Genomic DNA, 15,428 nt, shown 5'->3' with positions numbered 1-15,428 from the left:
AAAAAAGTATCTATAAACGTTGCCCTGGAAACGCGTCCTCCCCAAGTTGCCTTTTTTCAGCCTTTTCGCCGCGGGTGTTTCATTGAAAGTTCCTTTTTAGTGGTGGTTGCTTCCCATTTCATGATAAGTACAATCTCTCTCCATGAGAGAACTCCTGAGCTCATTGTGCGTTGACTTCTAGGGGATAAAGCAGCTGTATTGGTCGCTTCAATTCGTTCTGTTACTTTCAATCTGCACGCCCCCATCCTGTCGTCTTTGTCCTTGGAAGTTTCTTTGAAGTTTCTTTTTGGGGATCTTCCACATGTGTCATTTCACATTATCTTCTTTTAAAAGCACCAAATTGTCTATTTTTATGTCGCTCAATGTCGTTGAGTGAACATGTGAGTCGATCTAAGCTCCGATAAGTACTCTTTTCACCGCAGTCTCCAGAATTCTTCAATCATGGCCGACCGGTATCTTCAGCGTCATGAGAGGTGCGCGTCACCACCTGCAATTTCGGCTAGCAGATGTCCTACCAGCCGAAATTTCGGCTGGCAGATGTCCTACCAGCAGATGTCCTACCAGCAATCAGTGGCCGAGCTGTTTGGGCTTGGAAAGTTATTCGAGGCCAGAAAAGGTACTGTTGAATCCTGCGGCAACGAAATTGACGGGGCGGGCGAAACAATTAGTTTTCGTGGTAATTCGTTGTAGGGATTTGAGGGGGGGGAAAAAACATACGGGTCATGCGACTTCACTGATGCAAAAAAACAAAACAAGATTTAATGCCAAAAATTGGTCAGTTTAGGCTGTTCTTGCTTCTTGCCAAGCGATTGTACAGCACGATGTTCACATGCCACCAACAGAGCCATCGCTTCGTCGTCATCTTGTGCCCCGATGCAACGTCGAATGACGTCAAATACGACCAGCATTTATGAAGTTGGAGGCAGCGCGGAATTACTTTGCACAGATGCATCATCTTCGTCTGACGAAACACCATCGTTCTGTACGCTCTTTGTGATTTCTTTGTTTTTCAATTCCTCACACACCGCCAAGCAGTAGTCTGCTTGCATGAACCTGCTGATATGGACATTGGCCGGCACATCACTTCCCTGCAGGTCTGCCCATGCGAGTGCGACTTCTTCGTCCATCAATTCATTCTCATCGTGATCTGTGTCGTCATCTCGAGCGTCTATGGTAGAATCTGAAGTCTCGGCACACTCGGAATAAAATCCAGCATGGCGAAAGCAGTTCGCGACAGCGGCACTTTATATCGCGCTCGACGAAGCAGCAATCATCTAGAGCCCCATAAACATGTCGATTTTCGTTTTGGGACCCAACGGGGTGTTTAAAAGCAGCCTTTGAATAAGGTGCTTACGATACACACAGTGCATGCCTTGGATGACGCCTTTGTTGAATGGTTGAATAATAGAAGTGCAATTGGGTGGCATAAACTTGAGCTCTACGTTCTCGAGCTCCGCATTCTCAACGACGTGCGTGGAATAATTGTCCAAAAGCAGACAAACCTTTCGTTCTGGCCTCCCTATACGCCAGTCAAATTCCTGGACCTAATCTCCGAAAATTTCACGTGTCTTCCACGCGAGGCTGTTTGCCACGTACCTCACTATAAGGCGCCGATTTTCCTTGAAGCAGCGCGGTTTTGCACTCTTGCCGATGATCAACAGCAGTCGTTTATTAGAGTGTTTTGCGTAACCATCTTGTAAACAAACCAGTCTCATCGACATTGTACATATCCGATGGTGCATAGTCCTTCAGGAGGCTTCCTAGGCTGGCCGACATCTATGTGGTGGCGCCGTCTTTATAAACCGAAGCGGCTTCACCGCACAACACTTTGCTGATGATACTGTGGCGGGACTTGAATCCGTTGAGCCAGCCCATGCTGGCTTGAAATTGCCTATGCCGAGCACAGAAGCGAAATCCACCGGTTAGTGCCGCACAGTATAATCACTAAGGGCTATTTTCTTGGCCCGCGTCTCCACGAACCAGGTGTAGACTGCCTTGTCCAACGCTTCAGGCACTGACTGGGTCAACTTCTTATGCTTTGCCGACATCCCGGGAGCTAGAACTTTGTTTATAGCGTCCTTGCTATTGAATATAGTTGACAGAGAGCTCGCTGCAGTCTCAAGCTCTTTAGCGATAAGCGCCTTCTTCTTGCGGGCTTCAGCACTTGCAATAATGTAGGCCTTTGTCTTCAAGGGACAAACACGACATGACTGTTCGCGTTACCGCAGCTTCAGGAAACAATGCACGGGTGACATAACGGCGGTTAGAAAAACCCACGTAATGACTGGTCTCGTGCTAAAAGAGTTTACGTTATAAGTGGTCTGCTGTGTAGTTAAGAGAGAGCTCGCCGCAATTCTGAGCTCTTCAGCAGTGAATGCCTTCTTTTTACTGGCTTCAGCCTATGCGATAATGTGGGCCTTCAAGCGCCAAACACTTCCACTTTTTTGCCGGCTGCGACATGACTGTTCGCGTTACCGCAGCTTCGGGAAAAAATGCATGCGAGTTGTGAACATGTGACTCTAGCCCTAGTCAAGCAGCAAACCGTCGCCCCAAACGCCTGGCCACACCCTGCTGGGATTTGCCTCGCAATTCTAATTTTGTACGTACATTAATCAGCAATTCTTGGCAATAAAATTTTCACAAGTTTTGTAAAAAACAATTAGAAATACTATAAAAAGCAAATTGTGTGTTGCTTGTATGCAGATGCTATTTAAAACGTTTTCTCTTAACCTAAACGAGTAGGAAGGTGCATTGCATGGCCATCAGTATCGTGGCGTGGCGGCTTTGTTTTGTTTACGTTGCGTGACAAGGCTCCGTCGCACCTGGTATGCTTGTTCCGAGCAGCTTCTCATGAGCTTTTTTCTTGTAATATTAACGTCGATAGTTTGTCAAAGCACTAAAATCCTTTGCGAAAATTATAGAAAGCTGTAACATGAATCATTTTTGCTCGTGGTCGTTCAGGGAATAACTTCGTCAACATGGAAATGCAACTGTGAAGTCGTTTGTATTGGGGGGAGGATATTTGCAATTTTGCTGTTAGCTGCAGTCAATTTTTCTTTATATTTTCACTTTTACTTTCTACTGCAGTTTCAACGGCAGTCGTTTTTTTTCTTCCTAACTTCCCTTTTTCCTCCTTTTTCTTGCTTTTTTTGTCATCCTTTTAAAAATTTTGGGACACTCTGACCAAAGCTTTGTAGCACTCAGGCCATTGAATAAATTTGAGCATATCAATTCAATTGTGTTTTTGTATTTAAATGAGTATTTCTATTTCTACCATTTTTCGTTTTCTCCAAGTGATCACCGAAGACCAACAAATCTATTGGAGGTTATGAGGTTCTGTGTCCCGGGAGAGATGTATAGGTCTGAAACCGAATTTGTCGCAGAGAAACACACGTGATGCTACGTGTTTTCAAACGGGAGAGCCATTGGTAACCGTCTCTTGTGTATCTGTATCTGTTCGAGGATTTCCAAGAAACGGGAGTTGGCATTTAGACTCCTTTTTCTCTCCAAGAGAGGAGATTCATATCCGTCTGGTCTTCCCAGATATTCTTCTTTTCGAAATGCTTTCGAACCGGAAAGAACGTCGGGTTTATAGTGAGGCTGTCTATTCAATGACAGTCTAACCAAAGTACTCTGGGTACAGTCCTGTTTACATTTTTTTCGTCCTTATTTCTTCGGCTAAAAGTGTACATTTCCACAACCTTGTGTGGTATGAGGTGGCCACGGCAAGACTTAGTGTGAGGACGTTTAGCAAGGACCAAAAGGGAATGGGATTACTCTCAGCTAACGTTAGCCCTTGGGGTCCCCACTGGCCTTCCCAAGGACGAAGTGTAAATGAGCTATAGAAGCTATTGTGTAATTGTATTGAAATACCTGTCTTTATTGCCATGTTGTCCACTGGAAAAAAAATAGAACTACACGAGGGACACGAGAAACTAACAAAAAAACACAATTAGGAAAAAAGTTTTATTATTGAACTCAACAATCGTCGCAAGAACATCATAATGGAACATGAAAAGAAAAGGAAACTAAAATGAGCTCAAGGCTTCTACTCGGTTATGAAACCCATTGAGACAAATTAAACTCCCACTTAAGACAGATGCACTTAGATATGCCAAATCGTGCTGACTGAACCCAAGGGCTAACCCTAGCTCTACAAAACGATAGCTGCATAGCAGGGCTATTTCTCACACATTATTCATAATACTAATGCTACATGTCCGTAAATAACAAATGTGTTTGCGTTAGATTCAACGTGAGGCTTATGTAATACGTAGATTTATCTTCTGCAAGTACAAGGTCATTGAAAATTTCCCATTGCACTATTCCAACTAATCCTGTGGCAGCGTGACCTGGGAACTTTTGACTACACATGCTAAAGAATTTATGGAGCGAATTTAAATGTTTAAAAACCAACAAGGACAAGTTTTCTCTTCACTAAAATAGAATTTTGTTTTCCTATCATCATAAAACAAAATACAGCACAGACGTTCTACAAATTGTGTAAACAAAAATTTTCAAAAAATTTATTTTATTTTGGCGGCTTTGTATCTGGTATTTAAAATAAGAAATATCATAACTTCCAGATACCCAAACCACCTGTGTTGTTCTCCTATTGTAACATTATTGTGCAGACTTCTTTTCTGAAAAAGAGGAAAAACATTTTGTAAGCACTACCCTGACCGGTGACTATCTGAGAGCAAAAAACAGTGCGAGCACTATTAAATAATTTATTTATTTTAAGACTCCTAATAAGCCTTGTTAGAGGCACTGGGTTGCAGCACAAAAATAAATGATTGCACATAATAAATAATAATACATATCATACAGAATGAAAGGGCTGAAAGCACACACAGCTTCATAAACACACCAAAATGTTTGCTCCCAGTATTAGTAGAGGCAAAAAAAGCAAAGGAGTAATTCAACGTATTACACAACACACCGATTAGGGTGATGCCATGCCAAATCACCCAGTATTCTTTCAACCATCTCGAATATAGCGGAAAAAGATTTCACATGTTTCTCGAAGTGCAAAACTCCTCCTGGTCATTTAAATCCATTGCCAAAAATTGTCCTCCCTATTTATAAGAGTCTGTAGGAAGGCACCGAGTGAGGTAAAAGTCGTCAAACAACAACTTCTTCAAAAGTCTTTTGGGAATGCACTCAAGAAATTGCATTTCTGGCAAGGTAATGAAGTGATCTAACTAAAGATAATGATTTATGCATATAAATTCTTCGAAAGCTTTTTCTAAAAGCAATATTGAATAATGTTGCAAAGTTTGGGATTTCTTTCTGGGAACATGGCAAATTCCAAGGACACAAATAAATATGTACTGGTGACCAGTTTGAGGTGCTACAAATTAAAAAAATTTATGCACTGAAGGCTAGCAGATAGTCTGCAAAAATTTTGAATTTCACTTTTTTTGAGAAAAGCTCTGTATTCAGCATCAAAAAGCTTGCCTTGGTAGTCGGACATAAAGTATGCACAACATTTCATTTTAAAGCTCTGTGTGCTAGCTAAATATAGGTGAAGTTACTAAACAGTATTATTTTTTTACTTTGAGAACTATTTTACTTAAATTGCATATCTCCACCAGCTTTATGCCTAATTCACTCAAGCGGCATGAAGCACTCGCAAGGGAAATTTTCAGCAGAATTCCACAGACCTGCGGTACAGACAGCAAGCTTGATGCAGAGCACTTGCAATTGGAATGAGGCTATCATCAGCATTCGATTGCCAGCAGAGGTGCGCTACAATGAATGTGGCCAGAGTGTGGAGACCAGTAGTGTAGCAAAACAAAATATATATATATATAAATATATATTTCTCGTGTGGGGGTGGTGTGTGAGGGGAAGGCAACTTCGGTCATACTTTATGTTCATTCGTGGTTGTTTGTATGTGTGCACGTAGGTATGCATATGCAAAACTAAGAAAATCGCAGCATACCCACGAAGTGAATGATGATGCGTAGAGCGAAGCTTCAGAGGGTTTATCGGTGAACCGTAAATTCGTCTGTCTGTCACTCACACTAGTGCCTTCTGCAAAGTCGTCCATTAACTAGGTGGTCACGAACCGGTCACAGTGGAAGGACACACCCATGGCTTTAAGACAAAAAACACATGGAGTGTGCTGGGGGGAAGGAAGGGGGAGAAGAAAATTAAGCGGCTCCTCCTGCCTTTCTGGCTACGCCACTCGTGATGACTCTCACATGAGCCATCAAGCCGTTAAAAAGTATACAGTACACAGTAATTCCTTACGCAGAACATAAACGAGGCTATCGGTTTGGCTTTTTTTTTTTACCTCGGCAACAGGGGTTCTTTAGCCGCAGTGCGTACAAGGGCATGCTTCGTATTCGGAAGCGTCCTCCACTCTGGAGCGAGAAAAGAGCCCCCATGCCGAGAGCTTACCACTGAGATGGCAGTAGGACCATGTTAGTCGCCTGTGTGGTGTGTTGGTGCTCCCTCCCCCTTCTTCACCCGCTTAAAGCAGTGGTCATACGCTGGTGTACGGCGAAGCAACGCCAGCCTCCCTGGAGCCAACGTATTGTTAGTAGTTTAAAATCGTCGGCTGAAAAGCCAAGATCTCTTAGAGTGTTAACACTCTCCTTGGCCCAAACCCCCCTATACGATAATGTTATCGTTGAAACGATTGGAGGTACATCCCTTGATACGAGAGCACACAACTCGTGGTGCATGTACTTGCTTGTTTTGACGGCATGGGCATCTGACAGCTTAACCCTTACTTTAACTACCTGAGCGTCCAAGACAAGGGCTTGAAATCTCTCTTCAACACGAAGTCGGGGATTTTAACCCCTGTTGCGCCTTTGGGTAGCGTGGTGCGGACTCGGGCCATCCGAGTCCCCGGAGAGGACGAGTAGAGAAGCCGGAGAAGGAGAAAAAAATGTTTATATACAGTATTTACATGGTAGCGTGGTACAACATGAAAAGAGAATCACACACGAGCGCCTCTGCGCTAGCGTTTTTATACATCGTCCGCCTTCCCAAGATCCCTTGCAAAGAAAATTTATGCGCAGGATACTCCAATGAGATCGTCGTCTTCCTCTCCGTCCCCGAAGAGGGAAAGCCAAACACCGCCTCCCTCTGAACCTAGGAAAGGGGCAAGACATGCCCAGTTCGCTGTTTGGTGAGGGAGACCCCACGCGCCAGCGTGGCACCACAGTGAGATGACGTGGAATCCCATGCGCAAAGTCGCTCCCTGATGCAGCCAGGTTGACTCAAGCAAGGCAGAATACCCCGTACAGCTGCTGGGTCGACGCTGCTTCGGAGTGTTGCTCTCGGCGGCTGACAAAAGCTTGGCCAACGACTTTTGTGTCAAGAGGAGCCGGCGACGTGGTTTTTCCAGATTGTCCGCGTCCGTCGCCGTCCCGGTGCAGGGTTGACTCATCAACAGCTGCCAGGTGCCAGCAGGCCGCGAAGACCACGTGGAACTTGGGCGAGGCACAACAGCACCCCCGCCGCCAGATGATACATCGGGAGGTCGAGTTGTTCCATGCAGCTCGGCCGGATCGATGTCGGCGACGTTCCGGCAAGGCTCTTGCTTTCTCGAAGGGCCTGGTCAAACTGGAATGCTCCAAGAGCTGGCCTCTGCGCCCCGCTTCGGTGAAAAGTGGGTGACAAGCTCCAAGAAACGACCTTTGTCAGCCACACACAATGCGACAAGCACCGCGTGCACGCCACTCTCATCGCCAGGCCTCCGATTTTACAAAGCAAACATCTTATCTTAATAACTTAAGCTCAAGGAAACAATGTGCATACCAATCGGGACAAGTGTCCAGTAACTTTTTCATACGTAACTCCATTTGGAATCGAGATAACATTATAATCAAGCTAAACAAGCAAACTGTAGAGCTCGGGACAACGAGGGAGTCAGTGAAAAATTTCTCTACGCCCTCACTGTAACACATTGAAAAAAAAGTACACATAAACTAGGTAAAGGTAAACAAAAAAATCAAACAAACCTTCCGCGTCTTTTGACGAGTCAAAACGCTCGACTTAGGGCGTCTGCATTTGTATGAAGGCCACCTCTCTTGTAGCGCACCTCGAAATTGTGCTGCTGCAGTGCTATGCTCCATCTGAGCAAACGACCATTCTTAGGTGACATTTGGTGTAACCAGGTTAGTGGAGAGTGATCAGTTTCTATAATAAACTTAGAGCCAGCAACATAGCAGCCTAGTTTTCGTACGGCCCAAACAATGCAAGCACATTCTTTTTCCGAAGTGCTATAAGCCTCTTCCCTGCTGCTCAATTTGCGACTCAAATACAAAACCGGCCGCTCCTCTCCACTCTGGTCCGTCTGACATAGCACTGCTCCTAAACCGCGTTCGCTTGCATCACACTGAATAGTGAAAGGTTTTGCAAAATCCGGTGCCCTCAAGACGGGTTTCTCACTCAATGCGTGCTTCAGCTTCTGAAAAGCGTCTTCCTTTTTAGAGTCCCATTGAATGTTCACAGGTTCGGTCTTGCGTAAACTATCTGTCAAAGGGCTGGCAATCTCGGAGTAATTCGGGACGTAATGCTGATAGTAACCTGTGAGGCCGAGGAATGCTCTCATCTCGGTCTTAGTGCTGGGACGACGATAACCGACCACCGCGGCTACCTTGAGTTCGGACGGTCGACGACGCCCATTTCCTACAATGTGCCCTAAATAGCTTACTTCAGCACAGCCCAAATGACATTTCTCTCTCTTTACCGTAAGACCTGCATTTTTGACCCGTTCCAAAACCATCCGAAGGTGTTCAACATGGTCTTCCCATTTGTCCGAAAATATCGCCACATCGTCTAGGTAAGGCAGCGCAAATTTCTCGAGCCCGTGGAGAACCTTATCCATCAGGCGGCTGAAACAATACGGCGCGTTCTTGAGCCCAAAGCTCATCATCAAAGGACGAAAAGTGCCCAGGGGTGAGATAAAAGCAGCGTATCGACTCGCGCGCTCTGTCAAAGGGACCTGCCAATACCCCCTAACAAGGTCTAACGTAGAAATGTATTTCGCCTTAGACACTGTCTCTACCCTCTCTTCAATGTTAGGAATAGGGTAAGTCTGGTCGACTGTTACAGAGTTCAGGCGGCGATAGTCCACGCATGGCCTTGGATCACGGCCCGGAATCTCAACCAAAATCAAAGGCGAGGTGAAATCACTGTCTGCTTCGATGATAACACCTAGGTCGATCATGCGGCGAATTTCGGCCTCTAGTATCTCTCTCTGTCTAGGTGACACCCGATACGGCTTACAGCTGATCGGCTTGTTAACCGTCAGCTCAATGTCGTGCTTAATCACATCCGTTTTGCCTGGCTTCTCGGAGAAAACGGTAGCGAATTCCTGTACTAAAAGCTCTAAATCTTCCTCTTGAGCCTTACTTAGGGTGTTCCCTGTGTCTACCCTATCGGACAATGTGCTGCTGACCGTGCCATCGGAAAGACAAAGGATTTCCGCGCCCTCATCCTCAGGAACATTGAGTGCAAGGTTTACTACTGCTTTTCGTCGCATGTAGGGTTTCATTAGGTTACTGTGATACACTTTGGGGCATTTCCGGCCCCACTTTACCTCGTAGTTGGTGTCTGAAAGCACTGACAACACTGTCGCTGGTCCCTCCCATTGTACGTCCAGCTTGTTTTTTCTTGAAGGGCACAACAGCATCACCTCATCGCCCACTCTAAAGACTCGCTTTCGAGCTGACTTATTGTAACGGGCCTTGGAAAGCGCCTGTGCTGCGCGCATGTTGCTCTCCACCACTTCGCGTGTAGTCCCCAGTCGCCCCAATAAATCCAGTACATAGGAAACTACATTAGGGTCCTCCCCATATCCAGTCCATGACTCTCGTATTAAGTGCAGCGGACCTCTCAAGTTCCTGCCGTAGACAAGTTCAGCCGGACTAAAACCCGTACTCTCGTGTGGGGCCGACCTCAGAGAAAACATCGCAGCTGGTATACACCCCTCCCAGTCACTTTTATGCTCAAAGCACAAAGCTCGCAAAACGCGTTTCATGACCGAGTGCATGCGTTCCACAGGGTTCGACTGTGGATGGTGAATAGAGCTATGCGCGATTTTTATCCCGCAGCGTTCTAGGAATGTAGTCGTAAGGCAGCTTGTGAACACACTTCCGTTGTCACACTGTATCTCCGAGGGAAAACCCACCCGAGAAAAAATAGACAACAATGCGTCCACCACGCATACTGAACTCAACTCTTTCAGTGCGATTGCCTCCGGGAACTTGGTGGCAACGCACAGCGCGGTCAGGACGTACCGATATCCTGATTTAGATGGAGGCAGAGGCCCCACGATGTCAATCACGAGCCGACGGAAGGGTTCTGTGACTATTGGCACTAGTTTCATTGGTGCCTTCCATTTGTCTGTTGATTTTCCTATCCGCTGACAAGTGTCGCATCCACGGACAAACATCTCTACATCCTTCCAGCACCCGGGCCAGTAGAACTCCTGAGCCAGCTTAGCTTTCGTTTTCTTTATACCTAAGTGGCCCGCCCAGGCGTTGCTGTGGGCCAGGTCGAGAATGTTCCGCCGGTATTTTAGTGGAACTACCACTTGGTTGTAGACCCGCCCTTTAGCGTTCTCATACCTGCGATGCAACACCTCGTTTTGGGTGTAGAACGAAACGTTCTTCCTAGAGTTACCTTCCTTATGTATGGCATCTAGCAGCATAGAGAGTGCGAGATCCGCCTTTTGATCGACCACTAGCGTTGCACGGTCGGTTCTGGCTAGCTGACACCAACTGGTGGACGCGGGTGTTAACACCGAGCCTGTCACCAAGTCCTCGTTTTCGGGCGTTAGAGATATTTCCTCGCTGTTGTCGACCATAGCCCCAGTTTCCGTCTCGACAACTCGCATGGCAGACTCATTTTCCGTCGCAACTACCTCAGGTTTTCCTACACTGCCCTCGGACGTCTGTTCCCCAGAGGGTGAGCTGCTCAGCTGTTGCGTCAGCTCGCGCGCCTTCGAACGGGTAAGGGCCATGCAAGCTATTTCGGTGGCAAATGATTCTCCACGTGTTTTTAACATTTCCTCAGACTTATTTGAAAATAGGTAAGGGAAGTGCTCCGGAAGGTTGGCTGAAATTGCTGCTTCCGTACACAATTGGCCGAAAGGGCCCTCGATTACAACCCTCGCTATCGGTAGGCAGACGCTTTGCTTTTCTGCCACTTGCCGAATCCAGGCACACTCTCCTATATAGTCTTCGGAAGATACGCAACTTGGATGCGCTACATCCATTGTGGCCGCCGAGTCCCTCAATACCCTACACATTCGGCCGTTCACTGAGAGTGTCCTCATGTAAGGCTTCAACAGCTTTAAGCTATCCTCTGACTCCTGAATTGTGGCAAATGCCATGTGCCTCTTACAGCTCCTGGCCATGTGGCCCTTTTCTCCGCAGCTGTAGCAAACAACTGGCTTCCGCGCTTCTAACGCATGCGCTATGTCACCAGGCGCCTTTGAACCTGATGAAGGTGCCGCCTTAGTCCCCTCACTGTCCTTTCCCTGCTGATTGTCTAATAACTTGGAATTTTCGGGTTTCCAGTTATTTCTTGCAAACCTCTTGCGTCCCTGGTTTCCCGACCAGCTTTCTACCTTTTCATTTTTTTCCGAAGTTCGTGGTGTATTGCGGAGACTACGGCGTGAGCAGTAATCTTCGGCGAGTTCTGCTGCCCTGTTCATGTCTACGTCTTTCATCCTATCCTGCACCCAAAGCCTTACCTCCTCGGGAATTCCCCGGTAAAACTGCTCAAGTACCATCAACTCAATGACCTTGTCATGGTTGCCATAGACTTGCGCGCTTTTGAGCCACTCTTCAAAGTTGGCTCTAATTTGGTAGGCATAGTCTGAATGAGATTCGTTGCCCCTCTTAGAGTGCCTGAACCGCAGGCGGAAAGCCTCTGTCGATAGGCGACATTTTCGTAGCAATGCAGCCTTTACCCTGTCATACACCTCGGAGTCCTCTTTATTCATTCTTGCGATAACATCGGACACTTCGCCTGGTAGTACGCATATCAGTTTTTGTGGCCAAGTCTCCCTACTAAACCCTGCATTTTCGCATGCTCGCTCAAAATGCACGAGGTATAATGCAATGTCGTCACCCGCCTTGAAGGTGTGGATTAGATCCTTTATCTTTGATTCTCCACCCCCTGAATTTTGTTTTCCCACGGACATACGAAGCTCCAGTTCTTTCAGACGGATTTCATGTTCTTTATCCTCGCGATCCCTCCTTATTTCCTCCTCTCTTTGTTCACGGGCTAAGCGCTCACGCTCCTCTTTCTTTGCCAAAATGGTTTCTCTGGCCTCAATGGCCTCTTCTAAACTCACTTCCTCTTTTCCCAAGTGCTCCAAAATTTGTTGTTTTCTTTTAACCGAGCCGACCGAAATATTCAGCTCCTGACAAATTTCGAGGAGTTCTTGGACCTTAAACTTCTCCATCTTAGATATGCACACCGTTTCTCTTCTAAGGTAATTTTGCCCACGAGCCACCCAATTCTTGGTCTGCGAATCAAAATTTACCAAAATCACCCTACCACGTTACCGACCATCTGCGCTAACGAGTCTGGCGAAAAGAAGAGCAAACACGCGGCACTCACCACTTCGATGCAGCCGACGCAGGCGAATCCCATAAGCTGCCAGCCACTGTTGCGCCTTTGGGTAGCGTGGTGCGGACTCGGGCCATCCGAGTCCCCGGAGAGGACGAGTAGAGAAGCCGGAGAAGGAGAAAAAAATGTTTATATACAGTATTTACATGGTAGCGTGGTACAACATGAAAAGAGAATCACACACGAGCGCCTCTGCGCTAGCGTTTTTATACATCGTCCGCCTTCCCAAGATCCCTTGCAAAGAAAATTTATGCGCAGGATACTCCAATGAGATCGTCGTCTTCCTCTCCGTCCCCGAAGAGGGAAAGCCAAACACCGCCTCCCTCTGAACCTAGGAAAGGGGCAAGACATGCCCAGTTCGCTGTTTGGTGAGGGAGACCCCACGCGCCAGCGTGGCACCACAGTGAGATGACGTGGAATCCCATGCGCAAAGTCGCTCCCTGATGCAGCCAGGTTGACTCAAGCAAGGCAGAATACCCCGTACAGCTGCTGGGTCGACGCTGCTTCGGAGTGTTGCTCTCGGCGGCTGACAAAAGCTTGGCCAACGACTTTTGTGTCAAGAGGAGCCGGCGACGTGGTTTTTCCAGATTGTCCGCGTCCGTCGCCGTCCCGGTGCAGGGTTGACTCATCAACAGCTGCCAGGTGCCAGCAGGCCGCGAAGACCACGTGGAACTTGGGCGAGGCACAACACCCCCGAGCCCGTCTTGTAGTGGGGTTCCTCTAAGACAGAAAAACCCGATTCTCTGCATCGTTTGGCAACGTACTTAACCAGCGCGTCATGACATTGGATTCTCATATGATGCATGCGTTGGCATTTCTACAATATGTGCCCAAGAGTCTCTTCTTGGGCACATTCTGCTCTGCATAACTTTGTTACGCCCTGGCCTCACTTAAGCCTCATCAAAGTAGGCATGGTGTTGAAGTGGACTCTAACTGCATTAATAAATTCCCTACCAGAATGGAACCAAGTTTCTTCAGCCACTCACGCCGATGTCCCAGGAGCATTCGCCACTTCTTTTAGACCTGCGCCATCTGTGCTGCTAAGGAAGTATGTAGTCCAAAATTTTTTATTGGCTTTCTTGAAATCTATTACACTCCCTTTGTATTGCTGCAAGGCCTCTGACTGCCGCACAAGATCTTGGACATAGGTCATCTTGTGGGCCTTTTTGCAAGCTCTATACTCAGAAACTGCTAGGGCATTTAGTCAGCGTAAGCGTTGGTATGAAATGACAGTCCGTAAACATGGAATACCCGGTCTGCCATGTGAAACCCTCGCATGAAAAGCTCCAAGAGGAATGTCATGCGGAAGCTTTAACCAATTCCTGATCGACGTCCAGATCGTCTTGTCCAACCTCATCAGGTGTTGGCGCGACACCCGTCCCAGAATGAGACGATGATATAATCACAGGAGGAGGTAAAAGCGGAGGACAACTAGGCGTTGCTGCGGTTTCAAAGACGCCTTCCTTATATTCTCCAGGTACGCCTCGAGTTTATTTATTTATTTATTTGAGCATACTGTTAGCCCACATTTGTGGGTCATTACAGGGAGGGAGTACATAAAAGTAATAATTGGTATATAAAAACACTCAAGTAATGTTAACTGTCAACAATAACAAAAAAAATCAACATTGGCATGACAAAAGGAAAGCAAAACATCAACACATCATCCAACGATTTTTAGGTAACATATAGTTGTCAAGCAAATCAAAAACGGCAGATCAAAAACAATACACACGTATGCACACTCCACAATAGTTACATACAATACGTCACCAAACAGACAATGTACGACACAGTACAATCAACCACACTTGAAACAACTGACACAGACAACAATACGCACTACAATGCAGTCGCATGCACTGAACAACCAAGACACTTAAAGACTAAAGAGATATAAAACCTATTCAGTCCAAAGTCCTTGGAACAAAAGTCTGAATGATACTCTTCCGAGAATCACTCACTCAAAGACCAGCGTTGTTGTCGTTCCGCAGCTCTCGAAGTTCTCTTCCAGGAAACCTCCCGTCTTCAATTGGCCACTCTTCAAACTTCAACTTCTTCGCCGGAACACGTCGGCTTCACACTCGCAGCGGTTGCCACGGGTCTTCGCTCGATAGCGGTAAACACACACACTCTTGCCTGTAGCTCGAGCCGTCCCTACGGACCACAAACTTCGCCGACTACACGGCGGACTCTCTACGCACTCTGGCGCTCACTTCCGTCTCCTCCTGATTTCTCGTCTCGGCTGCTCGGTTAAATACCTTGCGCGCGACTTTCCAGATGTTTCTCGTCATTTCGTCGGCGCGATACGCAGCGAAGGCTGGGGAGAGGCACGAGACGGTTCGACTGCCCTCTCCCGAGGATGATTCACTCGGTCTGACCCCGCCTCCTTTGTTCTAGAAAAATCGCGGTCTTGCTGGGCCGCCGATGTGGGGTGAGGAGGATCGTCTGCGAAGCCGTGCTTCTGCGGGGAGAGCGCGCGCCCGGGAGCCCTGGATGTTTGCTTCTTTTTTTTTTCTTTTTAGCTCGCGGCGTTTCTGCCGCCCGTTGTCGCAAGGATTTGGCGGCGCGCTCTTGTTTAGCGCTCGTTCTGTGACACTGCCCCCCACTTTAAGAATATTATCTCATAATATTCAAAACCACACAAACGAGCGCGAACAGTCACCACACATTCTCACAGACTGTAACACAATCCGTCGCTCATGACACTTCACATTCACAATATATCACTCAATACAATCTTACATTGTAGTTCAATTCCACAGCACATGAAATATAAACACAGGCACATGATTACAACACTTCATCACACATTCCAAACA

At 46.9% G+C, this 15,428-nt stretch overlaps 1 protein-coding gene across 5 annotated transcripts in view; it reads left to right on the top strand.

The window, feature by feature from the left end:
* The window catches only part of LOC119180428 (uncharacterized), a 112,345-nt gene that overhangs the window by 31,923 nt on the left and 64,994 nt on the right, over positions 1–15,428 (top strand). The window contains exon 5 of one of the 5 annotated variants that reach the window (XM_075869781.1): positions 423–4,581. The exons of the other annotated variants lie outside the window; for them this stretch is intronic. Coding sequence (XP_075725896.1) covers positions 423–470 — 48 coding nt within the window. The 3' untranslated portion in view covers positions 471–4,581. Of the gene's footprint in view, positions 1–422; positions 4,582–15,428 lie in introns of those variants that run through there. 5 annotated transcript variants of the gene reach the window in all.

The sequence above is a fragment of the Rhipicephalus microplus genome, chromosome 7 (genome assembly GCF_043290135.1).
Source record: "Rhipicephalus microplus isolate Deutch F79 chromosome 7, USDA_Rmic, whole genome shotgun sequence".
Lineage (NCBI taxonomy): Eukaryota > Metazoa > Arthropoda > Arachnida > Ixodida > Ixodidae > Rhipicephalus > Rhipicephalus microplus.
Note: the sequence above shows the minus strand (reverse complement) of the source record. Positions and strands in the feature narration are given on the sequence as shown.